At 38.7% G+C, this 22,018-nt stretch overlaps 1 protein-coding gene across 8 annotated transcripts in view; it reads right to left on the bottom strand.

The window, feature by feature from the left end:
* The window catches only part of LOC306641182 (uncharacterized protein), a 41,639-nt gene extending 23,297 nt beyond the window's left edge, over positions 1–18,342 (bottom strand). For 3 of the 8 annotated variants that reach the window (XR_013758049.1, XR_013758050.1, XM_079106108.1), the window contains exons 1-9: positions 18,114–18,324; positions 15,867–15,981; positions 15,543–15,716; positions 13,597–13,703; positions 12,075–12,212; positions 9,791–9,852; positions 8,770–8,843; positions 5,998–6,146; positions 3,371–3,446 (exon numbers count right to left, since the gene is read on the bottom strand). Coding sequence is in view for 4 of the 8 variants with exons in the window: in XM_079106108.1 (XP_078962234.1) it covers positions 3,371–3,446; positions 5,998–6,146; positions 8,770–8,843; positions 9,791–9,852; positions 12,075–12,212; positions 13,597–13,703; positions 15,543–15,716; positions 15,867–15,981; positions 18,114–18,292 (1,074 nt within the window). In the remaining 4 variants the exon portion in view is untranslated. Of the gene's footprint in view, positions 1–3,370; positions 3,447–5,997; positions 6,147–8,769; positions 8,844–9,790; positions 9,853–12,074; positions 12,213–13,596; positions 13,704–15,542; positions 15,717–15,866; positions 15,982–18,113 lie in introns of all 8 variants that reach the window. The other 5 variants (XR_013758047.1, XR_013758048.1, XM_079106110.1 and 2 more) reach the window with 5 other exon arrangements.
* Between the last annotated feature and the right edge of the window lie 3,676 nt (positions 18,343–22,018).

Below are 22,018 nucleotides of genomic sequence, written 5' to 3'. Positions count from 1 at the left end.
GTACAGTTAGATAAGGAAAACAAAAGCAGTCCTTCTGGGCACCTTAAAGTATAGAACAGGCTGAAATTTTTTTTATGTCCCTTTTGTGCCCCCATGTGTACATTCCCTTCTTGACCCCCACACACTGAATGATAACTACGAATCTTGTGGTAATTTACCTCCTCTATGTTTAGGTCTTCATATACGTTTTGTATATTGAAGTATATGTTTCTTCATATGTAGTATACCACAAATGTAATTCTAAATTATACACATTTGTATGTTTTAAAGATAACTTTTTCTTCATATATGTATATATTATTCTGTCCATAGTTTTATAACTTACTTTTCCCTCAATAATATTCATAGATGTAAAGATACCATATTTGTCCACTCAAAGAAAAGAATGAAATTAGATCTTTCATCCCACACAAAATTCAATTCAAAGTGGATGGAAGACCTAGGAATTAAGAGAAGAACTTTGCAATTGCTGGGACTATATAATAAAGTTCCACATTCCAGCATACTGGTGAAGACTCTGATTTCCTTATAAAGACTAATAAATCTCAAGACGTAAAACAAAAGAATTATTAAATCCAACTCAGATCTCTCCCCAAACTCTGCAGGAGCTCAGTATAGGAGGGAATCACTGCATGCTATCCCCAATCATGGTGACTGGAAAATCCATGGAGGGATGTCCTAGTCAGGGTAAAGGTTTCTGTGACATCCACAGCCCACAGACATTGCAAAGCCAGGCATTCCACAGAAGCAGAAATCCAGCAAGCAATTTGACCAACTCTACACAAGTCCCAGCAAAAGCGACTTGGCTCCAAAGTATTACCACCAGTGGCAACAGGAGCTCAAACACAGGCAGGAAAACTGATGCTCTTCCCCAGACTCAGGGTGGTACCCCTGTGTTCTACATCAACCAGGTTGGAGCCTGCTGTGCCACAGATCACATACAAAAAGCCTTCAAACACAAGTCCCACACTTGAGGACAGCCACAACGGCCTGTGCTATTTGAAAGACGACCCTGTGCAGAGGAGTGGGTGCTCAGCATTCCACGCCATCAGTGGCAGACATGAGCCTGCATCCTGCACTCCTGCTTCCAAGAGAAGCAGCCAGATGATGCAGCATAACACACTCCAAGCACCCAGGCTCAGGTCCCTGGGCTGAACAACAACAAAGAGCTGGTGAGAAAAACATAGGGACCTGGAAAATAGTGCATGTGCCCCACCAGCACAAGGAGGATACAAAGTTCTAAGTCCCAGAGCTGCCAGTTAACTCAACTCTCATTCAGACTCACAGAAGACAGCTCCTGAGGATAACACCAAGCACTCAGCAGAGAACCGGGGGCATACATAGTGCCAGTGAAAACCACAGTGGCTTATAAAGTTGAACCCCATGTGTGTTAGCTACCTCCCAGTGAACCCTAATAGAAACCCACTGACCTGTGACCTGATTGCAGCAGATCCTTATGTACCCACCATGAGACACCCAGCACCACAGCAACGAGGCTGATATGCCTCTAACTTAAGACTACCACACCCCCAACACACATCAAAATAGGCATGGGGAGCCCATTCTGGATGTGACAGCACTGGACTCACAGGACTCGCACAGCTCTTCTTCAGGAGAGCTCACACAAATACACTCCCTTACAGAAAATATCAAACAGGCTGTGGAGTCCCAGAAAATCAGGCACCATCCCTGTAACTGAGCAGAAACACAGTAGGTATGCAGATACACCAAGGACAAGAGAGAGGGCCTCCTAGACTGTTACCTCTCCTTGAAATAACTGTTTTACTAGCTCAGGTCTATTACACTTTCTCCTCATACTCCCTCTTTTTCTTCCTGAGTTAGCTGCTACTGCCTCACATCCACCCTTCCCATCTTTTCCTTTTTTATACCTTGATTTCTATTACACTTTTCCATCTTTTCTCTTTCTCTGCTTTCTTTTCCAAATTATTTCCTGTCCTTTTCAGCACCTATATTATAAAAGTAATTTTACTATCTTTAATAACATACTTATTGACTTATTGCAGACTACTACTACAACTTTATACCTGGATGAAAGGAAGCATGGAAGCATTTTCTACATGTTCCCCCCAAAGTTCTGCTGGTACATTGTGCTGATCTGATGTGACTGTAGTAATAAGAGTTTAATGTCTGATCACAAAGTGTGATACTGGGAACAGCTAAGTACACACATGGTACAGGAGAACAATACCTGGCTATTTGCCCTGTCCGGGGCACTTAAGAGGAAGGAGCTCATTAAATCATCCCTTGCATAAAAGTAAAAGAGAGAATCATCCCAGAATATGGAGAGACACGCAGACCAGAGGAAAAGGGGAGCAAGCTTCCCTAACAGTCCAGAAATTTCAACAACTGACCTTGCTGACAACAATGAGAAGGAAATGCTGGAGAAGGAATTTTAAAATTTATATTTAAAATGATCAATGAACTATGAAATAAGTAGTAAAAAATGAACTATAGAGAAAAATATGGAATGAGAAATATTTCAATCAGTAGAGAGTTAGTCTAAGAAAGAAACAAAGAGTATTCCTAGAAAAGGAAGATTAGTTCACACAGAAAACACATTCTCAAGCCCTGAAGGTAAAATTTATTATCTGCAAAGTAATGCATTCAACATGGAATAGACATTAAGATATCATGCACACAATACAATAGTAATCTGGGAAAACATTAAGAGAACACATCTAAGAATGCCTGGTGTAGACGAAGGCACCTAAGCATATGAACACTAAGGGAACACTAAGGGAGTGAACAAGGTTTTTAATAAAATACCAGAAAATTGCCTAAACCTTAGGAACACAATGCTCTCCAAAATACATAAAAATGAAAATGTCTAATGTACACAATGAGGATGGAAGTTTGAAAACCTGGAAGAGAAAACAGGAGGTTGCCTTTTGAGGTAAGCCAATTAGAATTTCAACTAATTTCTTAGTGCTGACATTAAAAGACAGGAGGGCTTCGACACATCTCTCTACTGTCCTCAAAAAAATCAGGTGAAAACCAAGCTTATTGTATCCACCCAATCCTACATAATTGAGTATGAGTCAAAACCTTCCATGATGAACAGAAAGTCAAATAATTCAATATGTGATATCCCTGGAAAAGAGTTCTCATTGGGAATTCAATCTTATTTAGAAAACGCCACCACCACTTCCCAAATGCATGTACACTCAATCTGAGTATATTAAAATGTCGAATGCATACATATACATATTAAAATTCATCTCCTCAATACTTTTCATGAAATATATACTGAAATTTCAAAATATGTATTCATGTAAATACAGACTTCCAAATATTTGAAGAGGAACAGAGAAAATATCTGAGAATTCATTTTCTCTGCTGCCATACTCACCTCTTTTTCATAGAAAATTTGATTGCGCAGAATCTCTTCGACAATGTCCCTCTCATTGTCCATATCCATTTTTGCCCTGTGAAGTGACAGAATTTAAGTTGGTAATTGCAAAACTTCCCCTCAGTATCACCAGTAGAAAGTAAGCACTTCAAAGTGTTTTTCAAAATTAGGATATTCTGCCAGACATGGTGGCAACACACCTGTTATCCAAGTAACTTGGGAGGCTGAGGCAGGAGGATTGCAAGTTCCAGACCAGACTCAGCACTTTTGTGAGGCCCTAAGGAATGTAGTGAGACCAAACTAAGAAGTGCTGGGGATGTGGCTTAGTGGGTACCGGATCCAATCCCCAAAACAAAAATCATGACACCAACTCATACTGATAGGCAAGTCAACAAGGCTCACTTCTGACTTCTCAACTAAACCCCTAAAATGAAGGAGGGCCTGGAATGAGATATTTCAAGATCTAAAAGAAAACAATTCCCACCCAAGATTCCTATGCCCAACAAATCTCTTCTTCACATGTCACAACCTAAGTCTCAGCTGACACAAAAAGTCAATATAATCCCGCACATCCTATTGGATCTTAATGAAATTAACTTAGAATTCAACAGCCAAGAAAAATAATTAAAACCATATGAACATAAGGATTTTGAACAATACTCTTTGAAGTAAAGAATGGATCAAAGGAGAAAGATATATTCTGAAGAAATAAAACATAAAACTAATCAGTATTTCCAGAGTGTTCTTATTTTTTAAATTTATTTATTTTCTTTGGTGCTGGGGGATTTGAACCCAGGGCCTCATGCTTGCCAGGCAAGCATCTGACCTAACTGAGCCACATCCCCAACCCCAATCACTACATCTCAGAAAGTATAAAAACAATTAGTACAAAGTATTTACCACTGAGTACCTACATTTTTAAAAAGTAGGTCCAGATATGTAAATTCATACACTACACCTCAACACCTTAGGAAAGGAAAAACTAACTGCAAAACCAGTGGAAGACAGGGGTCAAAAATGACTGGAGCAAAAATTAATGAAATTGGGAAAAAATATGAAGAAATGAAAAAACAGGGTGTTGGATACTTGAAATGATAGAGGATTGGTAAACACATAGCCAAACTAACCAAAGGAAGAGAGAGAAGTATGAATCCACAACAACAGAGATGAGAAAGGGAATAATAGCACAGATGCTTTTGAAATCCAGAGGATCATTAGAAACTATTGTGGAAATGTTGACTAACAAACTGGAAAATCTAGAAGACATTGACAAATTTCTAGACACATATGACCTGCCCATGTTGAGCCACGAAGAGGTAGAAAACCTCAACAGACCAATATTGACTAATGAGCTTGAAACCACATTTAAAGGCCTAACAGCTAAGAAATGACAGGACCAGTGGATTTTCAGATGAATTCTACCAGATCTTTAAAAGAGTAATAGCATCTGTCTTTCTCAAATTATTCCATGGAAATTCAAAGGGAGGCCACACTCCCAGATACACTGCATGAACACATAACCTGATACCACAACCTGACAAAGACACACCAAGAAGAGACAACTACACATCAAAATCCCTGATAAAGAAGATAGATGTAAAAATTCATATTTTCAGTGCAAAATGCATTCAAAAGCACAGTAAGAAGATAATACACCATGTTCAAGTGAGCTTCCTCCCAGAGATGCAAGGATGGTTTGACCTAAGGAAAATCAATAAATGTGATTCATCACTTAAACAGAATTAAGAACAGGAATCATATGACCATCTCAATAGAGGAAGGGGTCAAGAAACTACTGTCTGTGGGCCAAATGCAGCACACTGCCTATATAGGTAAAGATTTGTGGTTGGGGAGAGGGTTTTGTTGAGCTTGTGATCCAACTGGGGGCAATCTGTATGCTGTCCAGGCACTCTGCTGCTGAGGAATGGCCTAGCCCCTATACATGCAGGTTGGGAGGAAGTAGCCACACCCATAGGACCCAATTATCCACAGAGCAGAAAATAGCAACTACCTGAGATTTTGCCAAAGAAGGTTTTCCAATTTCTGATTTACAGTATGACACACCCTTTATGAAATGTTGATAGTTTCCCCCCAACATGTTTATATAAATATCCTTAGCATATATATTATCCTTCATGGACATATGGTATATCATTATGCAGTCACCCTTTGTAGTATATAATATATAATAATCTCCCTTATCATATGCATGCATATAATGATTTGAAGTCACATTTATCTGACCTGGAAGGCTTCAGTTCTAGAAATGAAGCTTCTAAAAGAAATATGATATACTTGAGATTTTGATACATGCTCCAAAATCACCCTTCAAACAGGATTTTCAAATTCCATTTACCAATAGTGGGTAAGAACATCATTTTCCTCACATTTGCCAACATGCAAGACAACTACATGAATGACATACTTATTAATGTAGCTGAACTACGTGTTAGTATAATTAAAGCACTGGTACCTCCCTGTTTGGATACCTTGTTCTGAGACTCATGCAAGGATGAATAGCCCTAATGAAGGCATAAAATTTTCACAATCATAAATATAGCCCAATTTAGAATTCATTTTAAAAATTAATAACTATTATCTACTAGGAAATATTTCCATAGTCTTACTGATCATGATGTTCCTTCTCAAGAGCCAACTGCTGTTTATTGGGTTTTTGAAGTTCATCATGACTAGAGGCAGAAGCAGCAGCACTACCTTCCCACATTGCTGGGGTTTCAATTTTCTCTATTTCAGGTCCCCGGCAGTGTTGTTCATCCTTTTAGGAAAGATTGATTGTGAGAGAGATGATACTTTTCAACAAAAGGCACATTTTTGTTTTCCTTGAGATTATAATCTGGCTTTGATGAATTGCCATGTCTTCGTTATGCAAAAGGGAAATAGGTGCTTACTTTAATTTTCTAAATACCCTCTATAATATAATTAAATATTTATAGATTCTGCTTCATTTCTCTTTGAGTGAAAGAAACCATGTTCCAAAAGGTAAAAAGGGACATTGTTCATACTATGCTTTAATTTCATCCTCTCTTGGCCACCTAGTGTTTTCAATCCCCAAGTGACTGGCAGGAGGAAAAAGAGAGAGACTGTTGTCCTCTTCTGTCTTTATTACCTGATCTCACATTCAACAGGCAGATTAGAGAACAGACTTCATGGGGCTTCAGGAGCTACAGGCAGCTTTCCCGTTTCCACACTAACCTACTCTTTCCACCGCTGCCTTTAACACTTTTCTCATCTGGAGTCTGGGGTTTTAAAAATGGGAATGGTTGTCATTGAAGTTAAGGCCAAAGTTACCACAGAATGAGGGACAGAGTGAAACTGCAGAGTTGCGAATACACAACACTGGAAAATGAGCTTGTTTTCTGATTTCACAATCAATAACCATCAGTTAAATTGCACAGCCTGAGGATGTGGAAATATTTACTGCTCTAGCCTGATATTCTACTTATAATATGGGAAAACTCTTCAAGGAAATGTAAAGGATCCCATCCACACACCTAGTCTTATGACCTAGCATTTTATGGGGAAAAAAAAAAAAAAAACCTAAGGCAATGGTTCCATCGATTCCATTATGCTGGATCATAAACTTCATCAAATCAGTCAGATGAATTTCATCCCATCAGATACATTACATGTGTAATTTAGTTAAAGTAATTGAATGTATTGGAGAACAATAGGAAGCCTCATCTAGTTGTCTCTTACATAATATCTCTGAATGGTTGTTCTCTGTTTTTGTGTTTCTATCTATAAAACTCAGTGTACCTAAAACCTTGTCTTCTAATTTGGGAGTCAGGTACCAAATGTTTGGCTGGGGGTGTGTGCTCCTAATGTGATGAAACCACACATGTCTACACTTACCCATCTTTTTATAACACCACCATGTAAACAGCTGATTCAAAAAATGCAGGAGGGGTGGGGAGATAGCTCAGTTGGTAGAGTGCCCTGGGTTCAATCCCCAGCACCACCAAAAAAAAAAGAAAAAAAAAATTGCAGGACACTGCATTTTTTTTTTTTTTTTTAATGTGCGGAGGGATACACAGTTGTTTCTAAATATTTACAGTCATGTTGGAACTATGCTTTCAAACTTTTGACAATGAAAAAATCTGTAACTTTGAAAGCACAACAAATGTATACAATGTGAGTTGCAATGCTCAAATGGAAATACAATTTTGTATTACATGATGAAACAAAATCATGTAAACAGATGAATCAAAAAATAAAAAAAAAAAGAAAAACAAATAACAAAACTCATGAGACTGGTGATTTTTGAAAAATGTGACAGCATAATCATTTGTTTCCCTGACTCCCACCTCAGTCCAACACCCACTGGTCCCTGGGTCTTCAGGACCTACCAATTTCATCACCAGTATGCCACTCCCTCGCTAATCTCCCAACCCTCCAGTCCCCCAACCAAGCCCTGCCTACTAGACCCTTAGCTTCACTATCAGCCTACAGTTCTGCATGCCAAGCTGTCACTTGGCCAAGAGACCCACCTGGCCCGGCACAAAGGTTCAGCATCAACCAGTAGGACCAGCACCTGGACCTCATCCACCTGGCCCAGGAAAGCTGGGCCCCGTGGACATGGTCAGCCAGGTCCCCCTAACTTGACAAATAGCTTAGCCACCTTCCCCCAATCCACCTTGCCCCGCATGCTACTTTACTACCAACCCCAGCACCTTCACACCTTGTCCACAGAACTCCCACTAGTTTTTAAATATCTAAAGTCATCCTGGAACTATGCTTTCAATATTTTGACACAAAATTTAAAAAACTTATAACTTTGAAAGCACAACAAACATTCAGAATATTAGCTCGCATGCTCAAGCTGAATTACATTTTTGTATCCCTACTCACTCTTGTCTCACTTTCTCACTCTCTTCCCAATATTCTCTTGATTGTTCACTTGAATGAAAAGTGTTTTTCTCTAAATCAACACAGCAAGATACTTTGAGCAAGTAACAACTCTTTAACAACCACCTCTCCTGCATTAGTTTCCCTGTTCACAGGCCACTTGGACAAATGACAGAAAGTCTTCAGATGATTAAGGAGCAAAGATTATGAGATTATGAGAATATTTCCCACAACCTGAGACTCAAATTCCCAGGGGCCCTCTGCAGTTGGTAACAATGTTACACAAATGGAAGTCCATCCAATATACAGAGAAATTAATGCCTCCATTCCAAGGATGGACTTTGGCTACAAGTTATTTAGGTTTTAAGAATAGTTTAAATTGACAATCAGCTAAACATGTTTTAATATTAAATATCAAAATATGATGTTTTGATTCTAAAGGGCAATGCTCAAACAGTAATTTCCCTTGGCCTTATCTTCATTATGAAAACAAAGAAAACATGATTAAAGCAGAATGATCATTGAAAATATACCTTTAGTTCATTAACTTCACAGACATCAAGTCTTGTCTGCTCTTCCTCTGATGTCATTCCTGCAAGTATTTCTGCTGACGAATCCATATACATTTAGTTTAAATAAGCAACATAGAATACTCATAAACTGAATCTTTATAAAACTTTAAAAACAAAAACAATTTCAAGACAAAGGTCTACTTTTATTTTCTCAAAGAATGTAATTTTAACCATCACCTACATTTTTGATGCTTGAGATACACAAAGAAGTATTTAATTTTTAAAAGACACCTACTGATGCTAAAGTCACTGTATATTACAGCAAGGCCTAGATGCCATAACATCGGAAACAGCTAAAGTTGAATTCAACAGGATATGTATATTAGGTTCCTAATTTAAACATCCTTGAAAATACACTAAACAAAGTTTGATTCTATTCTGAAGAGAATAATCCCTAAGATTCATAGAATACTTCATCCTGTTGTGATGACACAAATCACTTGGCCTGTGGCACAAATGGCGTCATACTATCTATTCACTAATTTTAATAATACATATACTGTGAAAACTAAAAGAAACACTTGATATTCCATGGACTATAATTGGCTAAAATGAAACTAATGAGAAAACACAACTCAAAACTCTTTCTTATTGATCTGAAAACATACAGGATTTCAGGACTAGAATTAAAATTTGGATATTTACTATAGAAAATACTGTTTCATCTTACAAATTGTAAACCTTATATTCTTAGGTCATACTGAATTAAAAACCATTGAAAAAAATCACTGGTTCATATTTACAAGAATATAATCCATTTTTTGATATTTTAGTTTGCTCTTTTGTGGTTTAAATATTGCTACACTTCCATTTTTATCTAGGCCAGTAGAACCAACAGTAACTCACGGGGTAGGATTGTGGCTCAGGGGCACAGTGCTTGCCTAGCACATGTGAGGCACTGGCTTCATAATCCTCATCTCCACATACACACAAACATACATACATAAAAGTTATTAAGAGTAATTCCTGATCAGAGTCTTACCTGGGTATTTATTTTGAAACAATTCACATTGCTTTGCTTCATATGCAACAGTTATTTCTTTACTGACATGTGCAAAAAAGTAATAAATAAAATTACTATTTTAATACGGATCTGGAAAACATTTAGCAAATATATCAAATAAGACCAGATCACATAGTCAGCTCTATTAACAGAACTTTATCACTCACACTTCAAGTTTGTAAAATCAACAAATATTTTTGAAGATAGTAATGAAAGGACAAAAAGGGAAAGTGAGGCAGACATAAATCAAAGACCTCACGGTTTGGCACACGATACTGGCACTTTCAATGAGGTCATGCTATCCCTGACTTCCCGAGCTAGAAGGTACCCTGAACTTAGAAGAAGTTCCAGCTTCTAAGCACCAGCCTATTGTTGTTCAACAAGTCATTTCCCTAAGTTTTATTTTAACAATATGGATTTTACTGCTTCAGTTCACCGGGTTGGAGATTTAATGGGATGTTATAAAACCATGCTCAGAGAAAGAGGAAAGCAATGTAATAATTTGTTCCCTATTCTGAAGTATTCAGGAATTGCAGACACGAATCAAACTGTGTTTTCCCTCATGTTCCAATATTGAAGTACTCAGAAGAGATCAAGTCCTAACTTGGATCATTAGCTAGTATTTGAATCTATAATTTCAGAGAAGTCAGCTATATAATGGTTGGTAAACCAATTTATAAATATATCATCCCATTAAATTAAATACTATAACTGTCACCTATGATTGAGCCAATCAGTCTCATCCAGGGCAGACAAATAATGAAAGCTGGGAGACATGACTTGGACTATTCCTACTCTTTCCAGACCTATTGAAATCTTAACCAGGAGCTCTTTGTCAGAATAATGCTTAATCTTCGCATTTATCTCCAGTGACCAGGAATGCAAAACCCTGCTTTATATGGAAAGAGTACTGAAACAGGATGAAGTTTAGCTCTCTTAAATCCAAGTTTTCTTCAATTTCATAAAATTGTACTCCATGTCCTCCTAAGGCTATTTTAAAATATTTGAAAAAACTTGAGGGATATATACTATTGGGAGAGTTTCATTACTACAGGAAAATGATCACTTGAGGGACAATGGAATGATGGAACCCACCCAAGGGAAAGAGGATATTGCTCCTCCCATGACTTAAGAAAAAGTTCTTTACACATGGAAAGGCTCGTTGGGTGCAGATCTGGGGCCACAGAAGAATCAGAAGTGATCACCTCCTGAAACATTTCTGGAACCTATCTGAAGGTTTAGAATGATGCCTTATAGCCTAACTCACCATGAAAGTCCCAAACAATGTGTCAGCTCCACGAAACTCTGACACTAAGTGGAAAGGTCAGGTTCCTCGCTATATGTGGCTAAAATAAGAGGTCCACATGCCAATGCCTGTGATTCCACTTTGGGAATGATGAGTAAGCACAAATGAACATGAATTCATAAAGTGTCTACCTTATAAGCCTGTGCATGCATTACCATGAACAGTGAGGGGGTCTGGATCAGTTAGTGCAACCTGGCAGTAGACGTTATTTATTAGCTAAATGCAAGAGGAAATTTCAAGAGCATCATTGTAACAGTAGTATCAAAGGAGTGATAATGATGTCCTTTTCTTCTACTCTACCTGTGAAAGAAAGAGTGTTCTAAACAACATTACTGTATGTGGATTTATGATTACACAAATGGTATGCCTTTGCGCCATGTACAAACAGAGAGGCAACATGTATCCCATTTGTTTACAATAAAATAAAAAAAAAAAAAGAGTGTTCTTTTCCTTGACTAAAGAACAGCCTTAGTTTCTTGAAAAAATTAGGGGGTATGGTTGAAGGTACTAGCTCTTAACAGGAAATTAATTTCCTCTTCATAGGAAATTCACAAGATTATTTGTTAAATTTAACTAATTTAACATCAAACAGGTGACACTCTTGGAAACCCATGCACAGGGGTTCTGGATGATACTGATATTCATAACTACAAGCTGTTCAATGTCCTGAGGTAGGGCTTGGGTTTTCTGCACAGACGAAGAAGAGAACCTGCCTAACATGCCCGAGTCCCTAGTGTGAAACCCCAACTCTTGCATGGAACGAAGTTCTGAAAGAAAACCACAACCTTTGCAACATCTGACTTCTCTAACTTTGTTTAGTGATCTTGGTTTCATGGCTGCTTTGCCAAATTACCAGAACTACCAGAATTCATCTGAAACCTGATATACAAGGTACAATTCTTGTAATGACTTCGATCCTCCTTTCAATATAAAGTAGCATTTCATGTAAACACTTACAGGTTATCACTGCAATTGACTGCATAGGACAATGCAGTCCTACCAGAGTGATCTTTCAAACACACGTCAACTCCTTTTTGCAGCAGTAGCCTGATTGTTCCTTTGCTTTTGTGTCTTGCTGCGAGCATCAATGACGTTCTAAAAGAGGAGAGAAAGAACTTCACTTCAGGAACCCTAATGAAGTTATTCCAACAGCTCACCTGATCTATACTACCAGTTTTATATCTTGCCTGTCCCTGTAACATTAACCATTTGCACATGCAAACAAACCTCTAGAGCACTTCAGGGTTCATGTATGTAGAAGAATTTCAGGGATAAAAGGAGGAGACAGGAAGTGTCTTGACCCACTCGGGTCATACAGTGTAGAATTTACTAATTTAATGTCCTTTGGTGCACTAGGCTGAAGTCATTTATTTGAATTAGGGATGAACTGAAGTGAATGAGTCTCTACTATTTGCCTAAAATAGAGTCTTGTGCTGTAATTCATAAACAGCTGAAAATCTAAGAAATAAAACAGCTTTCAGGATTAAAATTGGAATAGTAATGATAGTAGTAATACACTGATAATGTTTATAAGGATAATCAGAATATGCTTATTAAAAATATAGTATTACAATATTCATGTGAAAATAGTCTTCTTAATGCCGGTCATAGGTGTTTCACACATGATGTTGATAAAAATATTGTACGCTACAAACAATGTGCTATTGTATAAAACTTACAACCACTTCATCCTTTTCACAACAGGAAACGTATTTGTTGAAAGGTACTATTACCAAGGTAGTACAACTCTCATGTAAAAACAAGTAAACCCAGTCTTGTGTAAATTGAATAGTCCACCATAACTTTTCCCTTTATCAAAAAAGTATGACTTTTCTTGAGGGAAGCAAAAGATTAACCAGTTCAGGCTGCTTTTCTTAAATCTCACCATTCCAATTAAGAAGAACATCAAAATTTGTTAAGACTCAAAAAAGAAAAACAGGAACACCAACAAACAACAGCAATCAAATGTCCTATATAGATACCCGAGTATCAATCTTTTTTCATGAAAAGCAATTTAATTCAAACAGCATCCAAAAGACAAAATGATTTGGAACACTGCTTTCAACTTCAGAATTCTAAAGGCAAGTATTAAAGAAGCAGATGTTTAAAAATCAGATGACAACGATGGGAAATTCAATACTCAAATGCCAATGAATAGGACCAATTTTCAAAGCTAATCAAAATACTATGAAATTCCATTAACTAATTAGAAAAGCACAGTTGCAACAAAATCTGATGATAAATAACAAAACATCACTCTTCACTGCAATGGTAAAAGAACAATGTTGTGTACTGCTGTTGTGCTGCCCACCCTTAATAACTGATGACTGATGGTTTATGCTGAAAGTGCTTATGATGTCCCAAACATTGTAAGAGAATCCACTTCTTCCCATTAACCGAACATTTCTGACTCATGTATTCTTACCATTTTACACCACACTAAAGTCAAAAGGAACAGAGGAAAAGTAAAAGGCTGTACCGTCCATGATGATCTGTCGCGTGGATGCTTGCTCCCATGTCCACTAGGAATTCTGCCATTTGCTGATTGTTTTCATTCAACGCAAGTAATAGTGGAGTGAGGCTGTCCTGTAAGAAAACAGAAACACTTCAGATTCACACAGGTATATATTGCAACAACTGCACTGGAAATCGTATAAAGGACCATATGAAAATGAACTTATAATAAAGAAAGAAAACACACAGTAGCTCTTCCTCCTTAGACCACTGCACTTTGACCAGTGCTGCTCCTTCCCTTTGAGACGGCCTTCCCCTGCCTATGGTGCCAAAGGGACATTCAGCCATCTCCACAACTCACTGGAAACACAGACTGACTCCAGGAAACTTCCTTTTACCATGGTACTATGCACTAATAGGATTGCTCCACACTTGAACCAAGACCTGTTTGAGGGCAGGGGCTCTATGTTTGACTTGGAAAGACAAGAACCTTAACATTTACTAATAAAATATTGAAGTATTTCTCATTGAATGGATGAGTTAGATGCTCATCTGCACAGCATGGTTTCTCATTCTATACTCTGAAGCATACTTACTTTCCCAGGAGTACTGTACCAGAACAGAAAAATTATTTGATCATCTGCTTCTGAAATATTATAAAAACAGTATATTCTACGTCCAGTGAGAAAGGAATCTAACATTTCTTAATGCTTATGGGGCAACAATCATTGGTGGGAATCACTAATACTTTAGGAATTAGTTTGAAGGAGCTCTAATTTCAGGGAGCTCTGAATTAAGTTTCATTTCAGTTATGTATAAGATAGTCAAGTACAGAAAATACTCCATGACTTTCCCAAGCAGGGGAAAAATGGGAGACCTGTCCAGTAATAATGCCATTATCTGACATGCTATCAAAAATAAAAGTGAAAATCTCTCCTACCTCCCAGTAAGGCATTACAGATTTCAGAGAAGGGCTTAAACCCTTCTTCAGGTAGCTCCCTCCGCCAGAAATGGACAATTTGACAGTCAATTATCTATCCATTCCTCTTCTGTAGCACCTCCTCAACCTAACATCTGACTCCTCCTAAAATGAATCTCTGTGCACATTTCCAAGTCTGAAAGTTTCATTCACAAACAAGGAATTCTTATTTTCCACGAATGTGAAAAGACCCTATACATACGCAAATGGAAATGGTTTTCAGAAGTCAACCTGACCTTTTTTTCTCCTTTTCCCCAACTACATAACTTTCATATAGATCTATTTATTTCTCATTTCTTTTACTTGCCATTTTCCCTAATTGAGGCTAACCACTGAGAGATAAGTCATGTTTACAGAACTCGTCAACAGTAATGACATTCTGCTTGCTTATCAAAATCTTTTTTTGGTTTGCATTTTAAGATCAAGCCCAATTCCTGACTGGGCGCAGGACTACACTCCTGAAGTACCAGCTGCTGAGTAGCTGTGGGTAGGAGAATAAAAACTTGAAAATCTCTCTGGTCATTTTAGCAAGACTCTGCCTCAAATAAAACAAAAAGAGGACTGCTCTCCAGTATGTATGATATGTCAAAATACATTTCACTCTCATGTACCACTACAAAGAATGAATTTAAAAAGCAAATACAAAAAGAATTACAAACAAGGAAAAAAAATGACTGGTCATGTGGGCAGTGGTAACAACACCCCTGTGTTCTATCCCCAGCACCACACACACACGCAGAGTTGAAGCATATTTCCAAGGCACATTCTGCTCTCCTGCACTGTTTTACATTTATTGGAAAAAATTGGTTCATAAAGTTATTGGAAAAAATTACATCTAAAATTTCTCTTCTTTTAATAAATATTTACTTTACCTTAAAGGAAACTGTATCTTCTAGTACTCTTTGAAAGGATAAATATTGAAATTGCCCATATCTATCACTGTTCAAAGAATGGATGTCAAATAATTGTAAATAAAGTTGATCTAAACATACCTTGTTTTTTGCTTCAATCATCGCCTTGTGCATAAGCAGGTTTGCTGCCATGCACGTGCTCTTACTGTAGACAGCATAGTGCAGGGCAGTGTTGCCACTGGCGTCCGTCACATTTGGATCTGCACTAGACTGCAGCAAAATCATGGCACACTCCTCCGCCTGGAATTGTACAGCCTGTCAGGATTGCACCAAGGAAAGGATCGTCAGTTCCAGGAATTCAAGTTTAACAGGCCACACGTTTACCAACTAACCATTTTGAGTAAAAAAAAAAAAAGCACCTTCATTCTAGAATTCTATTCAAACCCATCTTCAGCTACTATCTACCTTAATGAGTGCTGTGCTGTTGTCATCGTCACAGATGTTGACATCACAATGCATCTTTATCAGGAATGTCACCACTTTGGGCTGGCCATAGACACAGGCATAATGCAGAGCAGTCCTATGAAAATGAAAGGACTTTTCAGGAAGATATACAACACAGGAGTGAGGAAACACTTCAAGTGCAATTGAGTTATATCACTTCACTTTAGTATCTCACTTTGCTAGACGGGGCAGAGTGACATGATGGAAGGGTCTGAGAAACAGGACTACCTAACAAATGGTCAGATTGTGTCTGGTGAATAAATGGATTGAAAGAAATCAAAGAGAATATGTGAGCTCAATATTTTTTGACAAAAAAAATTTTTAGAGTAAAATGTTTGAAATACTAATGAACATTTACTTGTATTTGTTTTCTTCAATGTCCATAATGATGCATGTAAGTGGTTCATATATTATCATCTTCACGTGTGTATTAAAGTGGTACAAAGAAAAAGGAAACACATAGGATAAAATGTACTCAGACTAAAATATGGAAGTACAGATAAGGAGATTTCTTTTATTTCAGAGAAGGTTAAAAGTTGGTAGAACATACCAAAGACCAACCACACTTGCAAACACAAAAGTCAGAAAGCAGAATCTGATACATGCAAGATACATATACTTGCTCTTCCTGAGGGTAATTTCATTAGTAATATTCTTCTACTACAGCTTGTGGAGTAAGTAGAAGTGCCCAGAATCCTTTGATCACAGTTTAGCATAGGGAAAGACCAAAAACAAGATCTCCAAAAATGTCAACATGCTGAATCACTATAATTTCTGGAGGCAAAAAACAAATTGTAAAACAGATACTGAATTACCCACATATTATGTCAAGAAGCCTTTCACTATTAAGAAAAGGAAATGAAATTTTGTTATAATTCAAATGTCTTCAAATGATGATTCTTTAAACATTTTGTATGTATTTTTGGTAACATGAGACCACAATCAATTAGCATGTATATGAAAAAAACTGTTTTTTTTTTCTCAGTTGATACACAAAAATACATCTTCCCACTTCAGTCCATATCTATGGTACCTTCAATCATCACCAATTTTTGCTTCTGACAGATGCATTCCAAATAGCTTATTAAGTCTAATGGGTTTTTCAAAATACATTGGTATTTGAAACTGTGTAGACAATGGAAAAGGTTACCTAATTATTTACCAAAAATCTTCTGGCATCATGAAAGTGATGACTGAGGACACAGGTATTTTAAACTGCCACATAGTATTTACCATCATATTAATTATTGGAAAAAGCATAAGCAAATTACACTTTAAAGAAGCAGTGTAAGAATCCATACTCTTCATTTTCACTTGAATTTTAACTGCAAAACAGTACTTCAGCACTGCAAGGTGGCAGACACCTTTAAACTCAGCCACACTGGAGTCTGAGGCTGCAGGACTCCAGGTTCAAAGGCACCCTCAACAACATACTGAATTCTCAAGACACTTAGCCAGACCCTGCTTCAAAATATTACAACAAAAAGTAATTGAAAAACAATGAAAAAGTGGCTCAGCGGTTGAGTGCACCCCAGTTCCCAATGAAAATTTTTAAAAGAAAAAAACTTAAAATTCATTCTAGAAGATTTCTAAATATTTTTAAATATGTTCATGTGTCACTTGGAGATCTGATGGAATGCACTTTAGTCAAGGATGCTTGCTTAGCGTGCATGAGGCCCATTGGTCTGACACCCAACAAGCATGAAATGATACAGAATTCACTGTTCCAGATTTTCCTTAATGATTTGAAAAAAACATTTATAAATGGAAGGTTTATTTTTAATGCCTATATACACTATGAATATTTTGAAAGCACATTGATTTAGCTGAAATTTGCTGACGTACAGTGCATTTTGATTTTTATTTTGGTAAACAACTTCAGAACGCTTCCTCTTAGCCTTGAGGTTTGGCTTCACCTGTGAGTCTAGAAGACACTCCCTTGGTTCAATCCTCCCTTTCCCAAAAAGAAGAGAAAACAAAAAATTTGGCTACTCAATAGCGTGGCTAGGCACTACCCCTTCCAAAAATTGCTGGACCCAGAGGCTGGGGAGATTCAAAGGGCAGGAAAGTCAAATATCTTGGGGAGGGGAGACCCGAACTCTCCGTGTTCTCCCCCTCCACAAAGCCTGGAGGTTGCTCACTTCGCCCACATGTTTCCCTGCCAGCTTGTCTGGCCCCTTGCCAGCGGGTTCCAGCTCAATTACCTACCTGTTCTTCTCATCCCTCTCATTGATTCCACCGTCTCCACGACGGACCATTCGCTCCACTTTTGACACATTACCGACAGTCACAGCCTTGAGAACACTATTTCCAGGGACATACCCAGTCTGGTACCTCCTGGAATGACCTCTGTGACACCGCCTGAGCCCAAAGCCCAGGCACTCCATTGTAGTGCCAGGAGAGGAGCCCGAGGGCCCCTGCTCCTGAGTCTGCCCGGGCCAGGGAGGGGCTCAGAGGTGAGACCACTTCCTCCCGACTCAACAAAAATCTCCCCTTCAATCTACTACACTTCCAAAGAGCCAGTCAATTGGGTCTGCTCACAGCGCCCCAAAAGCAAAAGCTCTACAGTTCGCCAGCTGGCCACTAGGAAACTGTTGTGGCCAGGCGTCCTTCCAAACGCCAGAGCGCGCCCATACACCATTCTGATTGGCTGGGCCGTGGAGGGTTCCTCAGCGCGCGCATGGGCGAGGCCGTGGGCGGGGCCAACACCCGCCCACAGTTTTCTTTCAAATGTCAAACCCTATTGGCACTTGTCCTGAGTGTTCCAGACATGCTCAGGACAAGCTCGCACCTGGGGGAAAGCGGGCTTTGTACCTGGGTGGGAACTTCAGAATGCTGAAGGTCCTGTCTCCAATGACACTCCCCAATCCAACTTTTTCTATGTGCTCATTCCTGGCTTTGTTCCTCTGCCACAAGCCACTGTGCCTTTCCCTGTCTCCACTGGAATTGAACTGAGGTAGCAATAGAAGGCTCTTTAGGTGAATTCAGAGGCACGTGCAAAATACATGGTCTGGAGAGTGAACTTTGATGGGTAACCAGCAAATACCCTCGGAAGAACTCTACAGCATATATGCAGGTCTCCCACCTCTCTCCTGCAGACCAGACTCCCTTAATTTTACCTTTAACAGAAAACTATATATTGGAATTCTTTCCATTATTTAATTGAAGCATCATTTCAGAACATTTCTGTGTTTACTTTTTAAATAGGTCATTGACTTGTCCCACCATTCCTACAGTTATGGCTATGTTAAAATGACCCCTTAGCAGCTATCAGGATACCAGAGACTGAGCAAAAGTTTTTAAGATCTCTTCCCCCATTCCTCTTACCTCCTGCTCCAGGGCTTCCTGCTCTTCCTCAGCAGCTAGTTGTCTGGGGCAGCGGTAGGTTCCTCAACTTGGCCACATCCCAAACTCTCAGAACTCACTACTTGGACATATATCTTTGCCCATTCATAGAGCCCTGTACCCCTGGTTGTCTGGGACTGCATCCAGGTTGTGAGCACCCAGATCCTGCTCAACCTCTCGAGTCTTGGAAGCAAAGAGTCACTGTCCAAAAGAGATGTAGCTTGAGGCACAGCTACCCAGGCTCCGGCCCCAGCAGGCTGGAAGTGGAGCCCCTGGCCTGCATAGGCAGCAGTGTCCCCTATCCTTGCCAGGTGAAGAACCACCTGGAAGATGAACATCTGCAGCTAAGTGAAAGAAGAGAAGCATCCTCAACCTCCTTCAACAGGGGGAGTCTGGACACTGCTATGGTACTTTCCAAGTATGTTTTGACTGAGTGCATGTATGTATGGGTGGTGGGTAGATGAATGGGTATGTGACTACCTGAATGGAGGAATGTAGGGTAGGCTATTCTTTATCCCTATTTCCACTGATTCTGCTTTTTGGGAGATCACCATCATCATTTACATTTTTACAATGGTCTCAGCATAAATATTATTGTCAACAATCTTTGTTCTCCTTCTTAAGTCTTTCTGTATATTGATATCAGAGTCTCTTCTAAAATTCATATTAAATCACAGCATCACCCCTGTTCTTATTTTTTAAAAATCAGTTTATACCATTTTTTTAAAAATTAAAGTCCTTCATATGATATTCAAGATTCTTCACAAACTGGTTCAGAACATACACCTCTGCCCACCACTGATTGCTCACATTAATTACCTTGCAATAGTGGACTATTTGTTATTCCCTGAGAAGGGTTTCCATCCCACACCTATGACCCTTAGAATTTTCTTTCGCTTTTGTGTCTAAGACATTCACGCCATTGTTGTTTCCTCTGTGATGCCTTTTCAACAGAATTGATTATTGCATCCTATGTTCTCCTGTTATGCTTGGCATATGCGAAAAAACAAACAGCATAATAATCTACTTGAGTATAAAACAAGGGAACTGGGAAAAGGGTTCTCTAAGTTTGTATGTGTATCTATTAGAATGTGGTTTCTTGAGACCACAGGTCATATTTGACTCCATTACAATAGTGCATCACACATGGTAAGCACTCATTCATTCTCCCATTCAGCAGATTCTATTGAGTGCCAAATAGGAGCCAGACAGGGAACAAGATGTTAACATTTGTAGAAATGAATTAAAATCCTGGGTGGGGTTCTATTCACACAGAGCCCCTTTGTCACTTCCAGAGCAGACAATATCATGGCTCATGACAGTTCCATATAAAGCACCATCTGAATACTGCTCTTATTATTTAATATATGAACTCATTCTTCTGCACATACACACTAGAAATGAGTCCTCAGAGGATATGCAGGGACAGATTTTTAGAACATCCTACCAAAACCTGTAATACAATGAAACAATCCTTGCTTTCTTCTTGCCAATTCTAAACTATGGCTATTAATACTGAACTAAACTGCATTAGCAAAGGGTTAAAAGTGAACTGATTTAAATCATTTTTTAAAGGTATTATTCTAAAGGAAATGGGTTTTTATACCACCTTACAAATCTATCAACTTAAATATTTACTGAATACCAATTCTAATGTGTTTCTCTTTAGGAAAAAAATCACTTAGTAATTATTGCTGATATGTTTAGATATAGATGATGAAGGTGGACTTTGGGAAAACACAGGTTTACCCCCACCCCCATAATGAATGGAAATGGCTCTTCTGGAGTACTGGCTGAGCAGGAGAGATGGCCAATATCTCATCAGAGAGGTGATCGCTCACCATGGACTCTTCTGGAAGGTCAGCCCCTCCTTTGCCCTGCAGATTCAATGTGGTGCTGAGCCACTCCCCGAGAGACAGGCCTAATTCTGCAGCTGTGCATCATGGACTAAAACCTACTCCAAGCACTCCACCAACTGAGCTATATCCCCAGCCCATCCTCAGCATTTTCAATGCAGCTAGTTTTCCTTGCCTTGTATGAGGGTTATGGCATTTTTGTTTTGTCTTTTACTTGATTGTTTCTCATTTCTCTCTTCTTCCTTCTCCCACTAACAGCTGAATTCCCTTATTCTCTCCCTCTTCCACTTTTGTTTTTTGCTATTTTTTCTCCTCATCTTGATAACCTTCACATGCTTCATCTGTATTCTCTCCTTTTGAGCATTCTAAACTTATTTTTACCTTCCTATCACATTTCCTTTTCTCTTAATGAACTGTATTTCTACCATCTTTTAGAACTATTTGGTCCATGTCACTGCTTCCCCACCATTCGTGCTGTTGCAGTAATTAATTACATAGATGGCATAGTTGACACGTGCTGCTTCCTATGGTGTCAGTTCTTGTTCACAGCTCTTTATTGTTTTGCTGCTGGCAATTGCTGACCTTGCCATTTCTGTTTTGGGGTAATTAGTGGTATAGATGTCATCATAGGCACTGGGAATTTATTTTAATGCTTCAGTTGTTGCTTTTTAATTTTGTTCCTGCCTTTTCTTTGACGTGCTAAGAATCTGCAGGGAAACTACAAGTTCACAGGAGTAAACTCTGCAACTAAACTAAACCCAGCCAAGAGACAGCTCACCTGGATCTACACCCAAATTAGCCATACTCAAAACTTCAGCAACACTGTTTTACAAATCACAGAAAAGTCAAACCCCTGGAACAAATGATCAGGCCCCACAAGGGAAAGCTGACAGAACCCTCAATTTTCACTCA

This window comes from Sciurus vulgaris, assembly GCF_902686455.1.
Source record: "Sciurus vulgaris genome assembly, chromosome: 12".
Taxonomy (NCBI): domain Eukaryota; kingdom Metazoa; phylum Chordata; class Mammalia; order Rodentia; family Sciuridae; genus Sciurus; species Sciurus vulgaris.
The sequence above is the reverse complement of the archived record's forward strand: the minus strand, read 5'-3'. Positions and strand labels throughout refer to the sequence as shown.